The sequence below is a fragment of the Bos javanicus genome, chromosome 8 (genome assembly GCF_032452875.1).
Source record: "Bos javanicus breed banteng chromosome 8, ARS-OSU_banteng_1.0, whole genome shotgun sequence".
NCBI lineage: Eukaryota > Metazoa > Chordata > Mammalia > Artiodactyla > Bovidae > Bos > Bos javanicus.
In genome coordinates this window covers 47,396,202-47,422,400 of record NC_083875.1, presented here as the reverse complement: position 1 = coordinate 47,422,400, position 26,199 = coordinate 47,396,202, and the positions used below count along the sequence as shown (strand labels likewise).

The 26,199-nt window shown below is 40.1% G+C and overlaps 1 protein-coding gene across 9 annotated transcripts in view; it reads left to right on the top strand.

Annotated features, from left to right (window-relative positions):
• TRPM3 (transient receptor potential cation channel subfamily M member 3) overlaps positions 1 to 26,199 on the top strand; it is a 608,143-nt gene that overhangs the window by 483,673 nt on the left and 98,271 nt on the right. For all 9 annotated transcript variants that reach the window (XM_061425528.1, XM_061425527.1, XM_061425526.1 and 6 more), the window contains 3 exons: positions 15,875 to 15,975; positions 17,419 to 17,553; positions 24,902 to 24,952. In XM_061425528.1, coding sequence (XP_061281512.1) covers positions 15,875 to 15,975; positions 17,419 to 17,553; positions 24,902 to 24,952 — 287 coding nt within the window. The remainder of the gene's footprint in view (positions 1 to 15,874; positions 15,976 to 17,418; positions 17,554 to 24,901; positions 24,953 to 26,199) is intronic.

The window sequence follows — 26,199 nt, the reverse complement described above, 5'->3', positions numbered from 1 at the left end:
TTGTTTAAGTAGGTCGGCAAAAAGAAAGAAATAGATGCTTTACCTTGTTAATCATAAGCCATATAATTTTGTTTGTCCTTTCTATTTGCATATGTTATTAGGACATGAGGAAATAACAACAATATTTACACAGATCAGATCAGATCAGTCGCTCAGTCATGTCCGACTCTTTGCAACCCCATGAATCACAGCACGCCAGGCCTCCCTGTCCATCACCAACTCCCGGAGTTCACGCAGACTCACGTCCATTGAGTCAGTGATGCCATCCAGCCACCTCATCCTCTGTCGTCCCCTTCTCCTCCTGCCCCCAGTCCCTCCCAGCATCAGGGTCTTTTCCAATGAATCAACTCTTCGTGTGAGGTGGCCAAAGTACTGGAGTTTCAGCTTTAGCATCATTCCTTCCAAAGAAATCCCAGGGCTGATCTCCTTCAGAATGGACTGGTTGGATCTCCTTGCAGTCCAAGGGACTCTCAAGAGTCTTCTCCAACACCACAGTTCAAAAGCATCAATTCTTTGGTGCTCAGCCTTCTTCACAATCCAACTCTTATATCCATACATGACCACAGGAAAAACCATAGCCTTGACTAGACGGACGTTTGTTGGCAAAGTAATGTCTCTGCTTTTGAATATGCTCTCTAGATTGGTCATAACTTTCCTTCCAAAGAGTAAGCGTCTTTTAATTTCATGGCTGCAGTCACCATCTGCAGTGATTTTGGAGCCCAGAAAAATAAAAAGAAAGTCTGACACTGTTTCCCCATCTATTTCCCATGAAGTGATGGGACCGGATGCCATGATCTTCGTTTTCTGAATGTTGAGCTTTAAGCCAACTTTTTCACTCTCCACTTTCACTTTCATCAAGAGGCTTTTTAGCTCCTCTTCACTTTCTGCCATAAGGGTGGTGTCATCTGCATATCTGAGGTTATTGATATTTCTCCTGGCAATCTTGATTCCAGCTTTGTTTCTTCCAGTCCAGCGTTTCTCATGATGTACTCTGCATAGAAGTTAAATAAACAGGGTGACAATATACAGCCTTGACGAACTCTTTTTCCTATTTGGAACCCATCTGTTGTTCCATGTCCAGTTCTAACTGTTGCTTTCTGACCTGCATACAAATTTCTCAAGAGGCAGATCAGGTGGTCTGGTATTCCCATCTCTTGAAGAATTTTCCACAGTTTCTTGTGATCCACACAGTCAAAGGCTTTGGCATAGTCAATAAAGCAGAAATAGATGTTTTTCTGGAACTCTCTTGCTTTTTCCATGATCCAGCAGATGTTGGCAATTTGATCTCTGGTTCCTCTGCCTTTTCTAAATCCAGCTTGAACATCAGGAAGTTCACGGTTCCCATATTGCTGAAGCCTGGCTTGGAGAATTTTGAGCATTACTTTACTAGCGTGTGAGATGAGTGCAATTGTGCGGTAGTTTGAGCATTGTTTGGCATTGCCTTTCTTTGGGATTGGAATGAAAACTGACTTTTTCCAGTCCTGTGGCCACTGCTGAGTTTTCCAAATGTGCTGGCATATTGAGTGCAGCACTTTCACAGCATCATCTTTCAGGATTTGGAATAGTTCAACTGGAATTCCATCACCTCCACTAGCTTTGTTCGTAGTGATGCTTTCTAAGGCCCACTTGACTTCACATTCCAGGATGTCTGGCTCTAGGTGAGTGATCACACCATCGTGATTATCTGGGTCGTGAAGATCTTTTTTGTACAGTTCTTCTCTGTGTTCTTGCCATCTCTTCTTAATATCTTCTGCTTCTGTTAGGTCCATACCATTTCTGTCCTTTATCGAGCCCATCTTTGCATGAAATGTTCCTTTGGTATCTCTAATTTTCTTGAAGAGATCCCTAGTCTTTCCCATTCTGTTGTTTTCCTCTATTTCTTTGCACTGATCGCTGAAGAAGGCTTTCGTATCTCTTCTAGCTACTCTTTGGAACTCTGCATTCAGATGCTTATATCTTTCCTTTTCTCCTTTGCTTTTTGCTTCTCTTCTTTTCACAGCTATTTGTCAGGCCTCCTGAGACAGCCATTTTGCTTTTTTTGCATTTCTTTTCCATGGGGATGGTCTTGATCCCTGTCTCCTGTACAATGTCATGAACCTCATTCCATAGTTCATCAGGCACTCTATCTATCAGATCTAGGCCCTTAAATCTATTTCTCACTTTCACTGTATAATCATAAGGGATTTGATTTAGGTCATACCTGAATGGTCTAGTGGTTTTCCCTACTTTCTTCAATTTAAGTCTGAATTTGGCAATAAGGAGTTCATGGTCTGAACCACAGTGAGCTCCTGGTCTTGTTTTTGCTGACTGTATAGAGCTTCTCCATCTTTGGCTACAAAGAATATAATCAATCTGATTTCAGTGTTGACCATCTGGTGATGTCCATGTATAGCGTCTTCTCTTGTGTTGTTGGAAGAGGGTGTTTGCTATGACCAGTGCGTTCTCTTGGCAAAAGTCTATTAGTCTTTGCCCTGCTTCATTCTGTATTCCAAGGCCAAATTTGCCTGTTACTCCAGGTGTTTCTTGACTTCCTACTTTTGCATTCGAGTCCCCTATAATGAAAAGGACATCTTTTTTTGGGTAAGCCCCTGATAATTTAGGGACTATCAGTACTTAATTCTGAGACTTACTGTTTTATTTTATAGTTGGTATCCCTTTTATGAAAATTCAATGATAATCATTCACATCGACCACAGTAGAAACATTAGTAAGTCTGTCTGGTAATTGTTCATCCAGGAGCATCTGCATGGCAATAGCATTATTACTGTGACAAAATTATTAAAATATTATTATTAATCTGGTAAATGTATGGTTGGGAATATGTAAGACATTCAAAATATTTGCACAGTGCTTTAATTTAACAAAGCATTTTTTTCATATATTATTCTTTTTAATCCTCAGTCCCTTGAGGGAGATATTGTTGACCTTGTCTTACACAAAGAAACTCGGTCTTGGGAAGAATAAGTAACTTTTCCCAGCTCCTCGGGTAGTATCAGGGATATGTTAGCTGATCACTAGGGCACCTACTATAAGTTATAAAGTGCTGCAAAATCTTCAAAGTCTTAAAATATGGTAGAGTACACACCCCAATGTAAAATGTAAACAAAATGCTAAAAAAGCACAAATGAAAGAGACTGATGGGTTCAGGGAAAGTTGTACTTGAAATGCGCCTCTGCAGTTCAGAATGCTAAGCTTATTATATCAAACAGATAGCCTAGAGAAATCCACAATAAATAGTATGCCAATTATTTCTTCAGAGAAATTTAAAATTAAGATGACTTTTTTGTCTTTTTCCTTTTTCAAATTATTTTCCCATTTAGGTTATCATAGAACATTGAGCAGTTTTCCCAAATGCTAACTCCCCCTCAATTGGCAATCAGTGGACAAGAGCTTTTATTGGTAGAGGGAGGGGGTTACATGCAGAAACAGCACAGTCAGCTCTGACAGTCATCTTGAAATTGATTGTTTTTAGTACAGTTAGTCTTCAATTTCCAGATCGGTTTGTTACCATTTCCTTGAGGGCAGTTCCTGGAATTGTGGCAGCTTATGTCATGTCTGTAGTCTGGTCATCATGTAGTTTCTTCCACCTGGTGGGGGTTTCATTATGTACAAAACAGCCCAAAAGACATGGCTCCGAATATTATCTATAGGGTCCTTGACTTTACTTAATGACTAAACTTTTATTAGTTTGTCCTGTTTGACAGTTTTTCTTTGCTTCTGCATTTTCTCACTTCTCTGTTTAAGTTTATTCTTTGACTAAAGTCTTTCTGCAAACAAAAGGCAGGCAGTCGACTCAGAGGGAAAGGGTTGATAGGGTCCTGCTGAAGCATATCTGTTTCAAATGGAGATCTCCTCTTTATGACTATCAGGAAGGGGTGGCAATCAAGGTGGGATAATTAAAACGAATGGGCCTGGTAGGATACAGTGGATGGAGCCCAATTTAGAACCAATCTTTACTGTTCCAAAGGAAAAGAAGAACTCTGAATTCATTTTGAGTCACTTCGGAAACTGGCCTAGACTATCATGTAGTCTTCTAAGGACTCCATCCAAAGCAAAGACTAACTAATAGAACCCAAAGGAGAATGCAGATTACATATATGTATTTATTTATATTTATTATAAATATATATATATATTTCCTTTGAGAGTAGAAACTTTGGTCCAATCTTATTTCCCCAGGGCCTAATAGAAAGGCTGGCAGAGAATTGGATTCAATAAAAATCTGTTCAGTAAACGAAAACAGCTGGGATCCAGCTCTCTTCTCTAAAGGCTGTCCTTAGAGGCAGTGAAATGAAGACATCAAGAATTTCAGCCCAGAGTGGGAGTTGGGAGTAGGTGAAATGGGTGAAGGTGGTCAAAAGGTGTAAACTTCCAGTTATAAGTAGTTCTTGGGAGGTGATGTAGAGCATGGTGACTTTAGTTAACAGTGCTCTATTTTACATTTGAAAGTTGCTAATTAGAATAGATTTTAAAAGTTCTCATCACAGAAAAAAATGTGTAACTATATGAGGGTAAATTTATATTGTACACCTAAAACTAATATTGACATTAATGTCAATCATATCTCAGTATAACTGGGGGAAATTTTTTTAAATAAATAAAACTTTAAGCCCATATGGCTTGACCAACCAAAAAAAAATAATAATAATAATATTAAAAGTTGGTATGTGAATTTTAGATAACGTTTAACCAGCAATTTTGGTCCTAATCATAGGGCATTAGAGAATATTCTGGCTTCTTTCATTAATGCAATGTGGGTTATTTTGTGATAGAGGAAGCAAAAGCCTGTTTGCCTATTTCCTTTTTTGTTGTAGATCTGATGAGTTTCATAAAACTTTTAAAATTTCTATGAATCAGGAAGAATACTCAGCTCTTAAAACTAGATTATCTGAGTTTGAATCTAATCTCTGAACAAACGAGCCTTCTCACCTTGGACAAGTTTCTATGCCTCTGTTTCCTCATCTGTAAAATGAAGATAATGGAGCCTCAGCATTTGTTGTGAGAATTCAATACTTTAACATTTAGAAACAGTCCCTGGCACAAGCTAAACATGAGAGAAACATTAGTTATTATTATCTCTCTTATTAACTAAAGATAAATCAAAAACCAAATGCCCATCTTCCCACAAAAGGACTCTTTCACTCAGCTGCCTGGTTTCCTCTTATAAGCCAACTCTGAATGTCATCAGCTGAAGTCAATCCGATCTTTCCTGAGTCCTTTTAACTTTCTCCTGGGAGTCTACCTAAAGTTATTTTTACCAAGAGGAGATAGTTATCATTCAGAGCAAGAAAATAGAGCAAAGAATAGATTGTCCACAGACTTCACATACTTTTTATGTTTTAAGCCTTTAATTTTTTTTGTTTGTGTTTTTTTTTTTCCAATGTAGCAGCCATATTCCTAAGAGAGGCTCACCAGGGTAGGTGATGTCTTTGCTCTGGGAGATAAGTGAAGGAGTATCCTAGCAATCAAGTCACATGGCAGGGCCTTTCAGCCACTTTCCTTCCTCCTTTGTGGTTTCCATGTAGGCAGAAAACCTGAAGTCTTTGAATGGATGGGTAAGATCATATTGCATTTAGTTGCAAAACTTACAGGTAGAGTAAATTGATAGAAATGAATAGAATCCCTGAGAACGATATTTAATTCAGGCAAGATTCTTTAGATAAGACAAGGAAAGGCCCAAAGACCCTAGCAAAAAGAAATGTTGATTGACCGATATAGGGATAGGCGTCATCATCCTATTCGTCACAGAATCATGGCACTGAAACACTGCAAGGTCAGTACCTCCTGACCCCTCCTCCCACCACCAAGACCATCAAGCAAGATCATACGTAAGTATCCAAGTCAGATGACTCACCTAACCTTTTAAATTTGTAAACTCTCTCAAAGAGAGTCCACACTTCTATTTACAACCCACCTTCATCAAGAGGCTCTTTAGTTCCTCTTCACTTTCTGCCATTAGGGTGGTGTCATCTGCATGTTTGAAGTTATTGATATTTCTCTTGGCAATCTTGATCACAGCTCAAGCTTCATCCAGCCTGGCATTTCACATGATATACTTCGCATGTAAGTTAAATAAGCAGGGTGACAATATACAGCCTTGATGTACTCCTTTCCCAATTTGGAACCAGTCTGTTGTTACATATCTGGTTCTAACTGTTGCTTCTTGACCTGCATACAGGTTTCTCAGGAGGCAGGTAAGGTGGTCTGGTATTCCCATCTGTTTAAGAATTTTCCACGGTTTGTTGTGATCCACACAGTCAAAGGTTTTAGCATAGTCAATAAAGCAGAAGTAAATGTCTTTCTGGAATTCCCTTGCTTTTTCTGTGATTCAATGGATGTTGGCAATTTGATCTCTGGTTCCTCTGCCTCTTCTAAATCCAGCTTATACATCTGGAATTTCTCAGTTCATGTACTAGTTTGAAGGACTTTGAGCATTACCTTGCTAGCATATGAAATGAGTGCAAGTGTGGTAGTTTGAACATTCTTTGGATGTATATATTTGTTTTTATGTTCCTTGACGTCCAAAATACTGAATATTCTACCTTTCTTACCATTCCATTATCTCCTTCATTAGACCCTCTTACTTCTTCACTCTGCCTTCTGTCAAATGTAAAAAGTACCATGACTTTAAATCACATATCTACATGAATAATCTCCAGATTCACCTCCAACCCTAACTTCCCTCTCTGCTCCCTTTTCTAATTGTCTAATGGATAACTCCTTTGGTTGTCAAATTCAATCAAATTAATTGTCATGAGCATAAATAGAAATAAATAAAAATATTCTTTCCCCCCAAAGCTGATTTCTACCATTTATGTTCACATAGCAGCCATCCTTTTGATTATCAAGGTTCAGAGCTTTCATCAAGTTTTTTTCTCTTGCTAATGCAAATTCTTGCTAATTTGGGGCATTTTAGCCACCATAATATCTTTCATGTCTATTCCTTCTTTTCCTTCCTTGCTTAGCATCGTTAGGCCTTCAGGACTTTTGACCTGAATTATTACAATGGCCTTTTAAGGAATCTTCCTGCTTCTTAGTGAACATATTCTTGTCCATCTTCTATACTTCAGTTTGGAATGCAAAGATCTGATCAGAACACTCTTGTACCTATAAAATCCTTCAGGACTTCTAATATAGGCAAGGCAACATAAATTTATCATTCTCTTTTTTTCCTAGAAAGCTTCAAAAATCAATAATGAAAGAGGAAGAAAACAATAAGGAAACTCCATTTTTGGTGAACTAGGAAAGATTCCAAAATATCTGTATATGTGGGACATCTGTGGGAGGAAAGGGTAAAAGCTGGGGTGAGAGAAACCAGCGGTGGCAGTCCTCAGAAAGCACCAACAAAATTGTAATTACTAGGTTTGAGGAACACCCTAAGGTACAAAGTTCTTTCCTTTGTCTAGAATAGAAAGTGTAAGCACGAGAGTGAGTTGGATAGTGGTAGGAGACTCTCCCGATCCTGATTTAGTACATATGAATTGAGGAGATGAGCCACATACAGAATTAATCAGATAACCCGAGGGAATTTTCCTTTAGTGACGCTGGGAAGAAAACCTTCCAGCTGCAAATACTAACTAACCTTCAGTGCTACTCTGGACCTTTTATGACCCAACTCACTAAATGATAAACACAAAAAAGGAATTAGCATAAAGATAGATTCTAAGAAAAAAATAACAAAAGAGCAAAATGTGTTTACAGAAGACTAATTACTCTAAAAAAAAATGTTTTTGGGGAACAGATGAACATTATGAATAAATATTTTACCATGAACCCTAAAAAAATTAAATCTCAATGAAGCACTTATCCATGAAGAAATACTTCAGAGCTGGAATACCAAAATTCAGGTGAGAGTAGGTCAGGTAGCAAGAGGAGATCAAGTGCTCAGGAGTGAAGTGGGGGGACGGGGGTGGGAATAAAATGATCACAGAATTGCAGAAGAAATGGGAAACAGTACAAGATCAAATATACATTTTGAAAAACCTAGTGCTGAACACAAAGACTAGAAATGAGGGAAACAAAAATGAAATTAAATTAATAGAGTTAATTGGGATTAAAGAGAAGTTATATTTATAGAAGATAGATCCAACATAAACATAACTGGTGACTCCAGAGAAGAAAACCAAAATAATGGATCAAAACAAATACTTTGAAATATAATTACATAATTTAAAAATATAATTTAATAATTTTTTATTAAAGAATTTTAAAACCCTGATCTGGATATTGAAAGGGCCACTTTATGCCAGGGGGAAAAAAAAATTGGACTCAGAATCTTCAACACCCACACTTAAAATCCTATTAAAGTGACTGAACTTCAAAGAAAAATAAAAGCTACTTTGGGTCTCCAGGAAAAATAATCAAGTCTTTTATGAGGTGAAAATCAAGCTGGTTTCAGACCTTCTTTCAGTATCATTCAATGCCAGGAGACAACAGGGGAACAGATTTTATATTGAACCGATGTCATTCAACTGTAATGACTACTAAAAAAACAAAACAGTCTAGAACTTTGGAAATACTTTTCTCTCCAATTCCTCTTCAAAAAAATATTAGAGAATTCAAGCTACCAACCAAGAGATGTTTGGTTGGTAAAATCACTGTGAGCATTGATACTAAATTCTAATAGAACTAAGATAAAAATAGGAATTTGAGTAACAGACAGGAATATAAATATTACTTCCATAACAAGGTAGAAATAATACAGCAACAAAAAAATTGAGTGAAGGAAAAAAGGATGAAGGTAGAATTGCTAGGCTTTTTGCCCAGTATAATATAATGTTCCTTTTGCCTAGGGAATATAGCTTAAGACACAACTCAAGTATTAGTAAAAAGAAATGTAATCGTATTTGACAGCACAGAGTATAACATAACCTAATATTCTAAGATTGGACGGTGGAGGAAAGGAAAGGGAGAGAAGGTGCATGTACACGCACTAATTTTATCATGATCACAATAGAGAACTAATGCATGCTGTCTAGAGAAACATAACGGCGAGCTCCACGGTAGATCAACTGAGTCAGAATTACCATTTAAACAAGATCCCTATATGTATCATATGCATGTTAAAATCTGAGAATTGATACCATACCAAATTATCATAAACTTAGTGGCTTGAAATAGCAAAATTTACTCATAATTCTGGAGGCCAGAAGTCTAAAATTAAGATGTTAGCAGGGTTATATTCCTTCTAGAGGCTTCAGAGGAGAATCATGCCCTTGCCTTTTTCAGCTTCCAGGGGCTGTCTTCATTCCTTTACTTGTGGTTCTTGCCTGGCATCAATCTTACATCAATCCAACTTGTTGCTTTCGTCTTCACATATCCTGCTACTACTTTGATCCCCTTGTGTTCCTCTTATAAGAACTCTTGTGATTATATTGCGTTAGGCCCACCAGATAATCCAGGACAATCTCCCCATCTCAAAATCTTAACTTAATCACAGCTACAAAATTCATCTGCCATATAAAGTAACAGCTTCACTGGTTCCCAGGATCAGGACATTGACATCTTTAAGAGGTGAGGGCACCGTCAGCCTACCACAAACTCCATTTGTTCAAGTCTCCTTCATCCATCCCCTCTCTCAGCAAATTCTACTTCCTCCTTAAGGTGGCTCTGACTCAACTGACAACAAGTGCCCTGGACCTACTTGTATAGATTTCACAGCACTTACTGCCGTGTCCTTTGATATAGTGATTTGCATATTGGTCATATCTGTCCTTTTTTCTCATTCTACCTTCATTCTTATTAGATTGCAGTTTCCTTGAGGGAAGAGTTTGGGTACATGCTTCCATTCCCACTCGCTACTGAAGGTACACAGCTGATTTCATCAAGGACTTCTTAATCGACAAATCCAGTGCTCACTTTTGGGTTCATTTATTCATTCAACAAATAGTCATTCAACATCTATTATGTGCCAAGCCCTGTTCTGAACTCTGAGAATACAACAGTGAATAAAGGAGGCGCAGTCCCTGACCTCCTATAGACATCCTGGTAAAGGAAATAAGTACCAGACTAATAGATACATAAGCTGGTTCCCAGTAATGAGAAGAATTATGGAAAAGGAAGGCCAGTCTTTTTCACTTGCCCTCTTTGCCACCTCTGCCCTATTGACCATTCCCTCTTTCTTGAGAACCTCTCTTCCATAGTTTAGGACACTGTCACCACTAGTTCTCTTCCTATCCTTCTGGGGGGGGTTTGTTTTATTTTGTGCTTCTTTCTAAAAAGTTGCTGTACTTTCATACTTTTTAAGTATTACTGTTATTCATTTACCCATCCTCTGCACTCTTCTTGTCACCTTCATGCTGCTGCTGCTGCTAAGTTGCTTCAGTCGTGTCCGACTCTGTGCAACCCCATAGACAGCAGCCCACCAGGCTCCCCCGTCCCTGGGATTCTCCAGGCAAGAACACTGGAGTGGGCTGCCATTTCCTTCTCCAATGCATGAAAGTGAAAAGTGAAAGTGAAGTCGCTCAGTCGTGTCCAACTCTTGGCGACCCCATGGCCTGTAGCCTACCAGGCTCCTCTGTCCATGGGATTTTCCAGGCCAGAGTACTGGAGTGGGGTGCCATTGCCTTCTCCGCACCTTCGTGCTAATATTCCCCAATTCTCTTTCTCCAGGCCTGACCCTTGCCCTGCCCCAGACCTCAATATCTAGTGGCCTCTGATCATTTCCACCTGGATATACCACAGGCATTTTAAGCTCAACATATACAAGAATGGATTTTTCTGCCCCCAAATGCTTGTGTTAATCTTGCATTGCCAATCTCAGTTGGGCTTCCAAGCTAGAGACAAGGTGATCACCTTTTACTTCTCTTTCTCTCTTGCCTCCCACTTTAAATTTCACCAAAGCCTATCAGTTTTGCTTTCTAAATTTCCCTCCATCAAAGATGCCTCTTCAGATTCTCATTATACCTTTCCTAGAATATTGCAAAACTTTCCTAACAGCCTCTCTTCGCTCTATCCCAATGCTCTTCCAATCCATTCTTCACACTTCTCCCAAAGTGATTTTCCTAAGACATAAATCATATTGCGTTGTTTCTGATACAGAGTCCTCCAGTGGTTTCTGTATGACTTAAGGATAAAACAAAACTCCATATCATTTATAAGTCCTCCTATTCTAGCTCCATCTTTCTCTGCTTCTAACTTATACTATACCCCAAACGTTGAATCTTCAGTGTCTTCCCATCAATTTTCCAAATTCACTGAGCTATTTAACTCCCCAGTCTTTGCAAATGCTATTCCCTTGGCTAGAATACCTTTCCTCATCTCATTTGTTCTAGTGAACTAATCCCCTAAAACCACATGTGGCCATTAATCATGCATTTAAATCCTCCCTGATCACCTGAAAAAAGAGGAAATAATAAAACCATATTTTAATTCTTATACTTGCTTGTATTCATTTCTATAGCAGGGCCTTTGCACTTGATGTTTCCTCTTCCTAGAATGTCTCCCCCAGCCCCTGCCCGTTCTTCATATGATGGCTTTTTCTAATCATTTAGGTCTTTGTTCAAGTATTATTACTCTCAGGCAAGTCTCCTGTTCACTCATTTTAACAGAGCAGCTCCACCACCCTGATCATTATCAGTACCGTCCTTAGACCTGTGTTTTAAAGGGCCTTCTCCATGGTCACCTGGGATCCAGCACCAACCAGGGCTGCAGTATGATAGGCAGGAGGGGGAGAGAGGGTGGGCACTGAGCCCATACCAGACCTGCATAGACCCCAGACCAATTTCAATACTTCAGGGCATTTTTGAAACTTCTATTTCCTACACGGGGTCAATCAGATGCCCCAAAGAACTCTCAGAGTTGTGCTATGAAGTATCCAGTGGCTCCATGTCCAGCCCTGGTTTCAGGAGGGCAGCCTAGCCAGCAGATCACTCCAGCTGACTGGTACACTACTTTTGTCCTGGGGTCATGTGAAATGGGTCACCTGAATGGTACTGCCACATTTATTTGGAATAACTCAAACTTTTTATGTATACATAGGTCCCATATAACCTGGGAATCACACTGTTCCTTCATAGCACTTATACATTCTGAAAGTATACTGTGTAACAGTTTGTTTATTTATCTATTTTCTGAGTGTTACACCTCCAGTAGTAAAAGTAAGTAGAAAAGAGTGACCTTAGCTATCTTGTTCACTATCAGACATTCAGTGCTAAACAGTCTCTGGCACCAAAGTTATTCGGTAAATATCTGTTGAGCAGGTAAGTGTATGATGGCATTAAATAGGGTATTTAACTATAGACTTCTCTTCATCTCTAGAATATAAGCTCTTTGGATGAAGAATTTTGTCTTATTCACCTTGGTCTTCATACTGGCATAGTAGTTGCCATATGTGAAGGCATGAAGTCAGTATCTTTGAATGCATAAATAAATGAATAAGCAAATGAATGAGTGAATGAATGATGATGTGTTATTTAGACTCGAGGTTCTTAACCTTGTCTTCACAGTTCTAATGTGTAGATAAGGATAAGAACCTCTAGTTCTTAAAAGCTCTTTTAAAACTTTTAAAAACTGCAATGCCCAGGGCCAGTTAAATCAGAGTCTCTGAGGAGGCATCACAGGCATGATTCCTTAAAACTCTCCAGAAAATTTCAGTGTACAACCATAGTTGAGATTAGAGTGACCAGCCATCCAGGTTTGTGCAGGACTAAGGCATCTCCCAGGATGTAGAAATTTCTGTGACAGTACCAGGCAAACTAGGACGGTTGGTTACCCTAGTTGAGAACCACTGATCCAAACTGTCATGTAGGACTGTTCCTGAGTGATATATTTTCAATTTTTGAAGTCAAGACTCATCAGTTTCATGCTTTCATTTGACACTTATCCAATTACATTCAGGCAGCTTATGTTGACCTCAATGACTGCTTCCTGCTGTGTGTTCTTCTTCAGATTTGTGTGACTACTATTGACTTGGGTGACATACAAATGGCAAAGGAAATGATTAAACCATTACAGCGGGTCAGCAAGGACCAACAGAGCAGCTAAGCTTCCTTACCTGGGGGTAGCATGAAGTGCTGCTTTTCCAAATGCAATTCCAATGAGCCTTCACTTTTTATTCTCCTTCAAAATATTGACAGTACATTCTGACATATTCCTATTTATTGCTTATTTATGTCAGTTACCCTGGTATGAGCTTACAGTTCCTGCCGTTGTCTGAGGAGACAAGAAGTACTTTTCTTAACGGAAAAAATCCCTATGTAAATTCAATTAATATTAATCAGTCCAATTAGTATAATTCCTAATTAATTTAGTACAAGTATGTGATTTCTACTGAACCCATCAATGTCTGGACAGCAGAATCAGAAATACCCTTTGACTTGTGAAGGGAACACAGCACCAAAGCTCTCTAGGGCCTTGTTATTCAAAGGGTGGCCCTGGATCAGCAGCATCACCTGGGAGCTAATTAGAAATCAGAAACTCGTGTCCCACCCCCAGACCTACTAAATCAGAATCTTTAGAGGTGGGGCCCAAGAATCTGTGTTTTAAAAAGCTCTCCAGTTTATTGTATGCATGATCAAATTTGAGAAGGGCTCATCTAGAGAACACTTGCCTAGTTCTTCACATCATTATCTCAAAGCCCAGAGGGAAGAGGTCAGGGTAAGCAGGGAAAAGAAGCATGTAGCATAGTTTTCCCAAAATTCTGCTGCACATTGAAAATACCTGGAGAACTTAAAAATTATCAGCACCTAGTTTGCCACGCAAGGCACTATGATATCATTGGTTTGGGGTGTGACCTAGGCAGCGGGATGGTTTAAAAGATTCACATGTGATCCTAATGTACAGCAGAGACTGGGAATCACTGATACAGCAGCCATATCCCCAGCTTCTTGCTTTGGGCTTCTGCTGCCAAAGAACCCAGAGGAATGGGCAACATCAGCATTTTCTGTCCCTCCTTCCTTCACAAACATCAGAATCAGCAGTGACTCTGAATCTCACCCCTGGCATTATGAATGTTTATTCTGTTTCCTCTCTGTTGGTAGCTGTTTGATCTTTAACTTCTCTGGACCTCAGTATCATCTGTCAAATGGAGACAGTAAGACCCAATTCCAAGGATTATTTGGGACTTTACATATGATAACATGTGAATGTGCCAAATTTGCAATCCAAAATATCTGAGCCAGGTGAGAGTGTTATCTCTTTATGCTGCTCCCCTGATGGTACAGGAGGACATCCAGCAGCATGAAGTCGGGAGCATGTTTAGGGATGTCTCACGCCCAACACACCAAAGATATCAATGAATTGAAATAACCCTGTTTGCATGTGAGTTCATTTATATGATCTCATTTCAGTCTCACATCTCAGCTGGGTAAACAGGATAACTCTTATTGTCCCTATTTACAAACGATAAAACAATGGTTTAGAGAGGTCCAGTGCCACACAGCAGCAAACAGCAGACTCAGATCCTCTGACTATAACCCAGTGTTCTCTCCACCGAACCATCCTCAGTCTCACATCCAGCTGCTTGGCAGTTTGCATTTTTGGACAGGGTGCATTGACCTAGACCAGCTCTGTCGCAGTAGACCATTGCTGTGATGCTGGAACTGTTCTGTATCTACACACTCCAATTCAAAGGCCACAGCACACGTGGCTACTGAGCATTTTAAGTGTGGCTAGGATGGGTGAGGAGTTAAGGTTTTAATTTTACTTAATTTTAATTAATTTAGATTAGTCACGTATAGGGGCTTCCCTGGTGGTTCAGGGGTTAAGAATCTGCCTTACAATGCAAGGGACACTAGTTCAACCCCTGATCTGGGAAGATCCCTATGCCTAAGTGCACCTAAGCCTGTGAGCCGCAACTACTGAGGCTGGGTGCCGAGAGCCCCATGCCCCACAACAAAAGAAACACCAGAGTGAGAAGCCCATGCACTGCAACAAAGACCTAACACAACCAAACATAAAATAAACTCGCTAAGTCACTTCAGTCGTGTCTAACTCTTTGTGACCCCATGGACTGTAGCCTGCCAGGCTTCTCTGTCCATGAGATTCTCCAGGCCAGAAAATTGGAGTGGGTTGCCATTTCCTTCTCCAGGGGATCTTCCTGACCCAGGGATCAAATCCATGTCTCTTATGTCTCCTGCACTGGCAGGCAGGTTCTTAGCACCACCTGGAAGCTCTATAAAAAAATAAGTAAATCTAAAAATAAAAAGTTGCCTGTACTTAGTGCAGCTCTAGTGACAGAGCATGGAGAAAAATGGGAAACTGAGAAGTTATTCAGTGGTTTATACTCACAAATCAAAGTAAACCTCAGCCACTTTTTTGCCTTTCTCTTAAAAGATCTTAACTCTTTTTCAGCAGAGTGTTAAAGCTGGCTCACTAGTTGGTGAGGACACCATCACGATGCAATATACAATTCAAATCCTTGAAACCTGTGATTGGCCAGCAGAAACAACGTATATTGTAGAGCAACGCTTCTCAAACATCAACATGCACAGCAATCACCTGCGATCTTTTTGAGTACAGATTCTTATTTAGTAGGTTGGGTGGGGCCTGAGGTTCTGCATCTCTAACAAGCGCCCAGGTGATGCGGCTGCTGCTGCCCCAGGGGCCACACCTTGACTAGAAAAACTGTAGAGCAGCGATCAGGTTAATAGTGTCTTCCTTACCCCGGGGGGCATTTTTGATTGTCATGACTTGGTGGCAGAGGTGATATTGGCATCTGTTGGGTTAAGTCCAGAGATGGAACTAAATATTCTACAACGCATAAGACAGTATAATTATCCTGCTCAAATTGGCAATACTGCCAAGTTTGAGAACCCACGCTATACAGCCAGGTCTACTTTTCAGGAAGAGGAGGTGGATTGGAGAGTGTTGGAGCAGGTCTTCTTGGTATAACAACTGACTGTGTTCTCTCTCTCTTCTGCTTTTGTGTATGCAGGAGCCAACGCCTCAGCCCCAGACCAACTGAGCCTAGCTTTAGCCTGGAACAGAGTCGACATCGCCCGCAGCCAGATCTTTATTTATGGGCAACAGTGGCCGGTAGAGTATATGTCATCACCCCTGAAAAGCACGCTTGCTTGGGCAAGGGTATTTGTTTAAGGTATCTCTGAGAGCGACTCCAGAAACCACTGCTTTCTCTTTAAGGTAGAAATATTCCTTTGTAGCTGTCCTCGGCTCCCTTTCTCATATTTAGGAAAACACTGCCACCTGGTGGTATAACACCAAATGTTCCAAACATTTCCATCTCTCAAGGCCTTTGGTAGCAATGTTTAGCTGCAACTAATGCTATTTCTTTTATATGCCTTTTTTTTATATAATACATGTATGAAACAAAATTGTATTAATTAAAATTAAGAAAGGAGTGGAATTAGCAGTTTGTTTCTGGTTGTCCTGGAGGTTGCTGCTGCCGCGTGATGGCACCCCAGGCTGGTGTGGGACCGGGTCACACGACAGGATGCAGAATTTGCAGGCTTCCACGTGCAGGTGCCATCTGGTCCTGGAGGCTGAGCACAGGTCCTCCCTGTACCCAAGAACAACAGAGAGGCAACCAAAGCTTTATATAACCGTTCTTGGTTTGTTTCCCTCAATTGGGTCTACCAAAAATAAAAACTTGGAAAATTGGCCATTGGCTGGTGTATGCCTGTATCCCCAGGAGACAGCCAGCAGTCTGGAATTTGATTTCTGTGCCTGGAATCACTGAAGGAAAACACCCCGTGTACAGGTATTTTTCAACCCTCTCTGTCCCAGAGAGCTTCTGCCTGGGATTGAAACCCTCTGGCTTCCTTTAGTGCCAGTGGATTACTAGTGTAGAAAGATTTGTCACAGAGTCTCTGAGAAATTTTGTGAAAGAAATTAAATAAAACCCTAGTAAACAGACCAAATGACCTAAATAGTTACTGGGTCTCCCTGTAGAAATGGGCAAGATGGAGGCAAGGTAATGATGCTCAACTAAAAAAAGAAAAAGAGAAAAAGCAGTCTACTTTCTGGCCTATTTATTAGATCCCTCTTCTTAAGTCAGTCAGGAATCTAATTTAGAGCCTAAGTCGTGAAGTCGCTCAGTTGTGTCCAACTCTTTGTGACCCAAGGAATTTAGAGCCTAAGGAAGATGAAAATGAAGATAGCAAAATACTCACTTTGGCACTTTAGTGTTTTTGTAGAAGTTTGGTTAGAGAGTTGGAAGAGGAAAAGCCTTATAAACCCTGAACCTTCTCAGAATCTAGAACAAAGAAGAGGTTTAGAGGGGAGAAAATAGCTTTTAGAACTAGACAGCCCTGTGTTTTGTTTGCAAAGACAAGCCCCAAAATACAGGAGAGAGTGTGGGTGTCCCAAAAGTGAAATTGAGATACTCTTGCTAGCATGTCCTTGGAGGTGCTAAAGGTTTACCAGATGTCAAAGACATCCATTTCTAAAGTTTTCAGGAAAATGCCAGAAAATTTTATCTTTAGACCTTAGGGCAGACTAACTCAGTGACTTGATTTGCAGGTGGGGTCTCTGGAGCAAGCCATGTTGGATGCCTTAGTTCTGGACAGAGTGGATTTTGTGAAATTACTTATAGAGAATGGAGTAAGCATGCATCGTTTTCTCACCATCTCCAGACTAGAGGAATTGTACAATACGGTAGGACCAAGCTAAGGCACTTTTTATTTTCTCTAATTTTTTTGTTTTACCTTCTCCTGCCCCCAACATGAATGTGAGTCCCTGCCTTCCCCTCCAAATGCATGGATCATTTTTCACAAATGCTCCCTTAGACAGCAAACACCAAGTCACCAGAAATCCACTTGTTTTAACTGCTCAGTTGTCAGGATCTAAGAGGCAGAAAGTTACATGATCACCAAAAGGTAATGTTCTTAGGTCCTTATGCAAAACTACAAGGCTCTGGAAATTAGAACATACTTTGTTCTGTAAACCCACAGTGTGTGAGACAATGAGCAGAGCAGGACTGATTTAACTCCAACCATCAAAGGAGGCCAGTTAACTATCCTGCACCATCTTGTTATCCTCAGCACTATGAAGTTCATTCACTGCAGTATAACAGGATAAAATGTAAAAACTTCTTGTTTGGAGTTACCCAGGAAGATTTTTTTGCTTTGTTTTTATAACAATTTGTTAATTCATTCACTGTGGATATCAAGAAGTAATCAAAAGAAAAACTGCTATTTATGAAGTTTTTGAGACTATTCAGTGAGTTAAGTACATCAGCTCTGAGCTGATGCTCAGAAAAATCCAATGAAGTTTAAAGAATATTGTTTCTCTCCATTTTATAGATGAAGAAACTGAGGCCAAGAAGAGAATTGGCTTATTCAAGATTCAAAGTTTCTAAGTAAACAAAGGAGCCAGTATTGAACCAAAACGTCTTTCTCAGAGACCCTCATTTGTCACAGTGTTCCTTTGTCCCACCACCCTCAGCACTAATGAGATGGAGCTTATTGACCTCTCCCCAGCCAGAAGCAGGGATTAGCAGCTGCCAGCCTGGCTCTATAAGATTCCCACTGCGGGAAGCAGAAAACAACTTAGCAGAGTGGCCCCACACTTCTGTTTTCTCTACAGTATTTTTTCAGTTCAGCACACTAAGGCTTTCAGTAATAATGGGCCAAAATGGCAGAGTGGAAGACCTAGCCTTTGTTCCTCCACAAAGATCAGCAATTAGACAGCTATTCACAACAAAGACAGCTCTAGGAGAGCTCAGGAGTCCAATTAAGAAAACTTCAGCAAAACAGTGGAACCAAAAAAAAAAAAAATCTGAAACTAACCACACAAAAAAGAGAAGAACAGTTTCTTTGTGCCTGTATCACCCTGTCCCCTGAGGCTGGCGCAGCTTGGTGCCAAGAGGAAGCTCCTCAGCTAGAAGGAGTCCCCCCTCTGGAAAAGAGACTGGTGAGCCTTTCAGAGCACCACACAAAGGATTCACCCTACCCAGAGACCTGCAAATCTGAGACATTCTGTGATGGCCGGGAACACGGTGTCAGCCAGGCTGACAGCTGAGTGACCACAGTTCCCAGTGACCTACTCTGTAGAGGACCCTGGCAGCTTTCACTACTAAAGAAACCAATGGCCAGCAAAGCCTCCAGAGAACCCTGCAGATTTCACTAGTTTTTGCTCTACAAATATTTGCATTCATAGACACCAATCACCTGAGCCCCTCACCACACCCTCCCCTCTCAACCCTGTTGGATCCTGGGGTCCACCCCAGTGGCCAGCCCAGGCCTCTGTGGCTACATAATTTTAAGAACCCAGCCTAGACCCCCACAACTGTCCCCCACTACTGTGCACACTGTGAAAGCTAGCACCTCCAGCCAGGTACCCACACATGGCTGGGCTGACAGCCAGCACCAGGGCCATGGAAGTACAAGACCCTAAAACTATAAGACCCTGCAGCCACACAAGTGCACGTCAGCAGCCAAGGCTGCATGTGGGCCCGGATTCAGACCTATCTCCTGACACTCACCTGCATCACTAGGCTCATCTGCAGCAGGCCCCTCCAGCTGCGCACCTGCACGTCCCAACCCTGCCCCCTTCACTGGCCTCTACTCCCACGCACACAGCCATGGGGAGACCCTGCAGCTCCAGGGGTACATGCCAACAGTCAGAGCCTCTAAGGCTGCTTGTGGGCCCAGCTCCCTCCCTATCTTCTGTTACTGGCCTGCATACTAGGATTGCTTTCAAAGAGCTTCTTAGCTGTGCCCCTGTATCCCACTGGCCAGACTTCTGTCCCTGGCCTACACTGGTCTACATGCACTCACGGTAACACCCTGCAGCCACAGTAATGCACGCTGACAGCCAGGGCCCTGCATCTGCCAACGCACCTGCAGTTGGCCCCAGCCCTTGCTGTTAGCCCAGGCTTCTGACACTGCATGTATGTTTGCAACTGGCTCCCACCATTATACAGGCACCTGCAGCTGGTCCCTGCAGCCAAATGTGCACACATACCACTGACTCCAGCCTCCACTGCTGCCTGTTTTGGCCCCTAGCTATTAGACCTGTTGAAAAGCCCAGCAGCCCTTGCAGCCTTGCAGAAACACAAGAATAAACAGTCTGAAGTTAGGAAAAGGGAGGAGATAACACAGGGCAGAAATAAATGAAAGAGACTAGAAAAGCAATTTAAGAGATCAATGAAACAAAGAGTTTATATTTTGAAAAGATAAGCAAAATTGATAATACTTTCGCTAGAATTACCAAGAAAAAAAGAAGACTCAAATAAAATTATAAATGAAAGAGAACACATTACAATTGATACCACACAGACACAAAGGATCACAAGAGACTACTATGGACAATTATAGGCCAACAAATAGGGCAACGTAGAAGAAAGGGATAAATTCCTAGAAACATACAACCTACTAAGTCCAAGTCACCAAAAAAATGGAAAACTTGAACAGATCAGTAATAAATAACGAGATTGAATCAGGAATCAAAACCCTCCCAACAAAAAAAGCAGAGGACCAGATGGCTTCACAGGTGACTTCTACCAAACATTTAAAGAATTAACTCCAATTATTTTCCAATTCTTCAAAAAATGAAGAGGAGGGAATGCTCCCAAACTTAGTTTATGTGGCCAGCATTACCATAATGGCAAAGCCAGATAAGGACACTGCAAGAAAAGAAAACTACAGGTCAATATCTCTGATGAATATAGATGCAAAACTTCTCAACAAAATACTAGCAAACCAGATTGAAGCACATTAAAAAGATCATCTACCATGAACAAGTGGGATTCGTCCCTAGGTGCAAGGATGGTTCAACAAATACAGATTAATAAACGTGATACATTACATTAACAGAAAGAAATATAAAAACCATATGATCATCTCCATAGATACAGAAAATATATTCGACAGAATTCAACACCTTTTCATGGTAAAAACTCTTAACAAATTGAGTATGAAAGTAATACACCTCAACATTTTAAAGGCCATATACGACAAACCCATATATGCCTTTAAAATTGAGGCTTTTGATCTGTGGTGCTGAGGAAGACCATTGAGAGTCCCTTGGACTACAGGCAGATCAAACCAGTCAATCGTAAAGGAAATCACTCCTGATTTGGACTGGTTGGACGTCCAATCAGTCCTGACTGGAAGGACTGATGCTGAAGCTGAAACTCCGATACTTTGGCCACCTGATGCAAAGAACTGACTCACTAGAAAAGATCCTGATTCTGGGAAAGATTGAAGGCAGGAGGAGAAGGGGACAACAGAGGATAAGGTGGTTGGATGGCATCACCAACTCAGTGGACATGAGTTTGAGCAAGCACCAGGAGTTGATGGATAGGGAAGTCTGGCATGCTACAGTCCATGGGGTTTCAAAGAGTCAGACATGACTGAGCGACAGAACTGAGCTGAACCTCATACTCATTAGTGAAAGACCAAATGTTTTCCCTCTAAGATGAGGAACAAGACAATGGTGCCCACTCTTACCACTGCTATTCACCTTGGTACTGGAAGCCCTGACCAGAGAAATTAGGCCAAGAAAATAAAGAGAAATAAAAATTTTCATATAAATTGAAAAGAAGTAAAATTTCTCTGCTGATGACAGCATCTTGTATACAGAAAATTCTAAAGACTCCACACACACACAAAAAAAAATGTTAGAACTAATAAATTCAGTAAAGTTCAGTGTACCAAATCCACATACAAAAATCAATTGTACTTACATACACTAACAGTGAACTATCTGAAAAAGAAAAAATAATTCTGTTTAGCATCAAAAACAATAAAATACTTAGGAATAAATTTAAAGAAGTGAAAGATCTATACATCAAAAACTGTAAGACACTGATAAAAGAAAGTGAAGAAGGCACAAATAAGTGGAAAGCTATTTCATGTTCATGAATTGGAAGTCTTAATATTGCTAAAATGTTCATACTACTAAAAACCATCTATAGATTCAATGTAATTGTGATGGCATTTTTCATAGAAAGAAAAAAAAAATCCTAAAATTTGCATGGAACTACAAAAGACCCTGAACAGCCAAAGCAGTCATGAGAAAGAAGAACAAAGGTGGAGACATCACATTTCTTGATTTCAAACTATATCACAAACATACAGTAATCAGAACAGTAATATTGGCATAAAAACAGACATATAGACCAATGAAACACAAACAAGAGCCCAGCAATAATCCCACGCATATACAGTTAACTAATATTAGACAAGGGAACCAAATGTAGAAAACAATATGGAGGTTCCTCAAAAAACCGGAGCTGAGGCATGGGGGAAATGAGGAAATACGGCCAAAGGGCACAAATGTTCAGTTACAAGATGAATGCATTTCAGGGATCTGATGTATAGCATGGTGACTGCACTTCACAGTACAGTGTTTTATATTTGAAACTTACTATGAGATTCAGGTCTTTAATGTTCTCACCATAACAACAACAAAATGATTACTGAGTTGAATATGTTAACTAACCTTATTGCCATAGACATTTCACAATATATCCAAGCATCAAATTATCACATTGTACACCTTAAATTTACACAATATTCAGTTCAGTTCAGTTCAGTCGTTCAGTCGTGTCCGACTCTTTGCGACCCCATGAATTGCAGCACGCCAAGCCTCCCTGTCCATCACCAACTCCTGGAGTTCACTCAAACTCACGTCCATTGAGTCAGTGATGCCTTCCAGCCATCTCATCCTCTTGCCCCCAATCCCTCCCAGCATCAGGGTCTTTTCCAATGAGTCAACTCTTCGCATGAGGTGGCCAAAGTACTGGAGTTTCAGCTTTAGCATCATTCCTTCCAAAGAACACCCAGGACTGATCTCCTTTAGAATAGACTGGTGGATCTCCTTGCAGTCCAAGGGACTCTCAAGAGTCTTCTCCAGCACCACAGTTCAAAAGCATCAATTCTTCGGCGCTCAGCTTTCTTCACAGTCCAACTCTCACATCCATACATGACCACTGGAAAAACCATAGCCTTGACTAGACAGACCTTTGTTGGCAAAGTAATGTCTCTGCTACACAATGTTACATGTCAGGAAAATTGGGGAGGAAAGAATAATGGGGTTTTTAATAAAATAAAATACAGAATTGAATGACCCTCATATGAATAGAGAATCAAGGGAGTAGGGTGATTTATTTCAACTACCGGAAAGAAGTAGGAAAGTTATAGATCAAGAAAGGCCAAGAGATTTCATCACTCCAGTCAATGATAATCAACTATCCCTAGAGTACTCTGTTATTTGGCAAAACTAATACAATTATGTAAAATTTAAAATATATGTATATATATATATATATAGCTGTACAGCCCAAAACAGAAATAAATAGAATTTCAAAGTAAAAAAAAAAAAAAGAAAAGAAAAGGATTATGGGACAATGGATAGCCTCAGGGAAAGAATAGCTAACATTTATTGAGTGCTATAGTTATAGAAACACTTATAAACACTTCATCATTTAGTCCTAACAAAAACCCTACCAGATAAGTGGTATTATTATACTCACTTTAGAGATAATAAGACTGAGACACAGTTAAGCAGTTTGTCCATGGTCACAGCCGGTAAGTGGCAGGGCCAGATTTGGAGACAAGCATTCTGACTCCAAAGTTTGAAGGTTTAATCCCTACAGAATACTGCATTCCTCAGTGGAAAAAGAGTTCTGATGAGTATGTCTGCCTGAAGGGGCTAGTAGTCGAGGCAGTACACAGGGATTGTCTTGAATACTTGAATGTGTTCCAACAGTGCTTAAGGATTTACCATCACTGTTCAAGATCTTCCAACACAGTCACCAGATTTAGCAAATAAAAATATAGAATTCCCAGTTAGATGTGAATTTAAGAAAAACAACAAATAATTTTTAGTATGTCTCAATTATTGCATGAGACATACTCAAAATTATTTATTGTTATTGGTCAAAATGTACAAATTTCCAAGTTTATTTATAAAGTAAGTCATGATAATGTAATGTACAACACAGTGACTATAGTTAGTAATATTATATTGCATATTTGAAAGTTGCTAAGGGAATAGATCTTTATGGTCCTTAGTACAAGAAAAAAATTGGGAATTATGTATGGTGACAGATACTAAAGAAACACTGTAATGATCATTTTGCCACATATGCAAATAACAAATCATTTACATTGTATGCCTGAAACTAATATGTTATATGTCAGTTATACCTCTATTTAAAAAGGAAAAGATGAGAAAACATAAAAACAAAAGAAGTTGTAAATCAAAAGATTAAGAGATGTAGTTACATTTAAAACTTTTAATTTGATACATAAAAAATACATGAATACAAAAGAGAACTACCAAATAGACCATCAATATGACAAAGAAAAAAACAGTTCAACATTAAGAATTAATAAAATGAATGAAAGTTAAAACACATAAAAAGAAATTATTCATTGTCTATCTGGAATTCAGATTTAACTGGGCATCCTCTATTTCATCTGGAATTCCTATCCTGAAAGACAAGAGGATAGCAAACCACTTACTTCACTCTTACCTTAAGCAAACAAACATTTTTTTTTCGCACAATGGCAGAGTTGAATGTTGGGATGAAGACTGTATGGCCCACAAAGTCTAAGATATTAACCATCTGGCTGTTTACAGAAAAAGTCTGCCAAGCCCTGCCTTAGCCAGTTTCTCATTCATTGTGTGTAATAAACAAGTTGCAATTGGCAGTGTGCCAAAGTATAATTCTAAAGCACTAAATTGGCCCTTGTGTCTCCCCCTGCTCCACAACTAACCTCTTGAATAATGTTTTGACCCAGCTGTCATCAGAGTTGATGGCCTGTTTTGCAAAGTTTGAACCTAGAACCTCAAATGCTTTTTCTTGAGGAGCCACAATCCAAAAACCTGCCCCAGTGTTGGTTTAGAAAAGACAGGTACAACTGAGCAACTAGAACAAGGTTCATCTGATGAACTGCCCCTCCACCAGAAACCCTCCCTCCAGATCCTTCTTTCCTTGCCAATGAGAGCCCCTGCCTAGCAAAACCATTTGATTCTTCTTTATTGTTTTCAGAGACATGGGCCCTCAAACACATTGTACCACTTGGTCAGGGATGTCAAAAAGGTAAGAACCCTCTGGACTGCAGGTCGGAGGCTCTGTCTTGACTGCTTCCTGTGATTAGAAAGTGCCTGTTTTGCATGAGCTGCCAGAGTATTCCTGTCCCTCTCAGAACCCCCTCATTTCTGGACACGGTGTGCGCGTTTGTCTTTTAACTCTGAGTCATCTCTGCTTCTGATGCAGCTGCAGTTTTATTGCCAGTCTCTGTGACTTTAGATGCTTTCACTGGACATAATGCTTTGGGATAGTGGAACTCTAGGCTTTCCCCCAATGCTGTGTGGATTTATGCCATTACCTGTATTTTCCCATCTGCTCCTCACGTTTGCGGAGCTCATTTCCATGCCATCCAACCGACCATGAAAGGCGTATTTATTTACTAGCTCCTGATACAGTGTATCACTGCCACTTCTTAGCATGACACAGAGTATAAGCATAGCTCAAAAAGTCTCAGAAAAACAGAGACTACAACACAAATATACATTCCATTCTGTTAACACTTTATTTTCTCTAATATATTTTTTCACATTCATCATCCAGTTTGATGGGGGTGGGGGAAAGTCAATTGGTTTGGGTCTAGTAGGTTTATTCCCAATTTAGAAATGAGGTTGAAACACAAGGAGGTGAGAACTATTTTGAGTGGTTAGTAAGGAGCTAGAATTAGAACTCAGATCCTTTAATAATCATTATTATTATTATTAATTGGAGAAGGAAATGGCAACCCACTCCAGTACTCTTGCCTGGAAAATCCCATGGATGGAGAAGCCTGATAGGCTACAGTCCACGGTGTCACAAAGAGTCGGGCAAAGTAAAATGGTACCTAAGGTTTAGTGATGACTAAGTGTGTGACATTAATCTGAGCTTTCTATGTGTCTTATCTTATTTCATCTTCACAAAAATTATATGAAAGTAATTATTTTACTATTATTATTTTTATTATATAGTGTTATCCCCATTTATAGATGAAAAAATGAGGCATAGGGAGGTTACATTTAATCCTAACCAGGTGGTGGTTCTTTTGCCCTGTACAAACTCTTTCCAAGGTAGCTTCAATTCTGAACCCTTGGCCGGGTTCCCAGAAAATGACGTTTTCATTCCAAAAGTTAAAAATAGGCGGTGGGACTTCCCCTACCCCATATACATGCACAGACGCACACACACACGTATACCCACCTACCAGTTGGTCACAATTCTTTGCCAAGTCCATAGGACATACTCAGAAAAATCTATAAAGTGAGGTTAAAAAATAAGAGTAC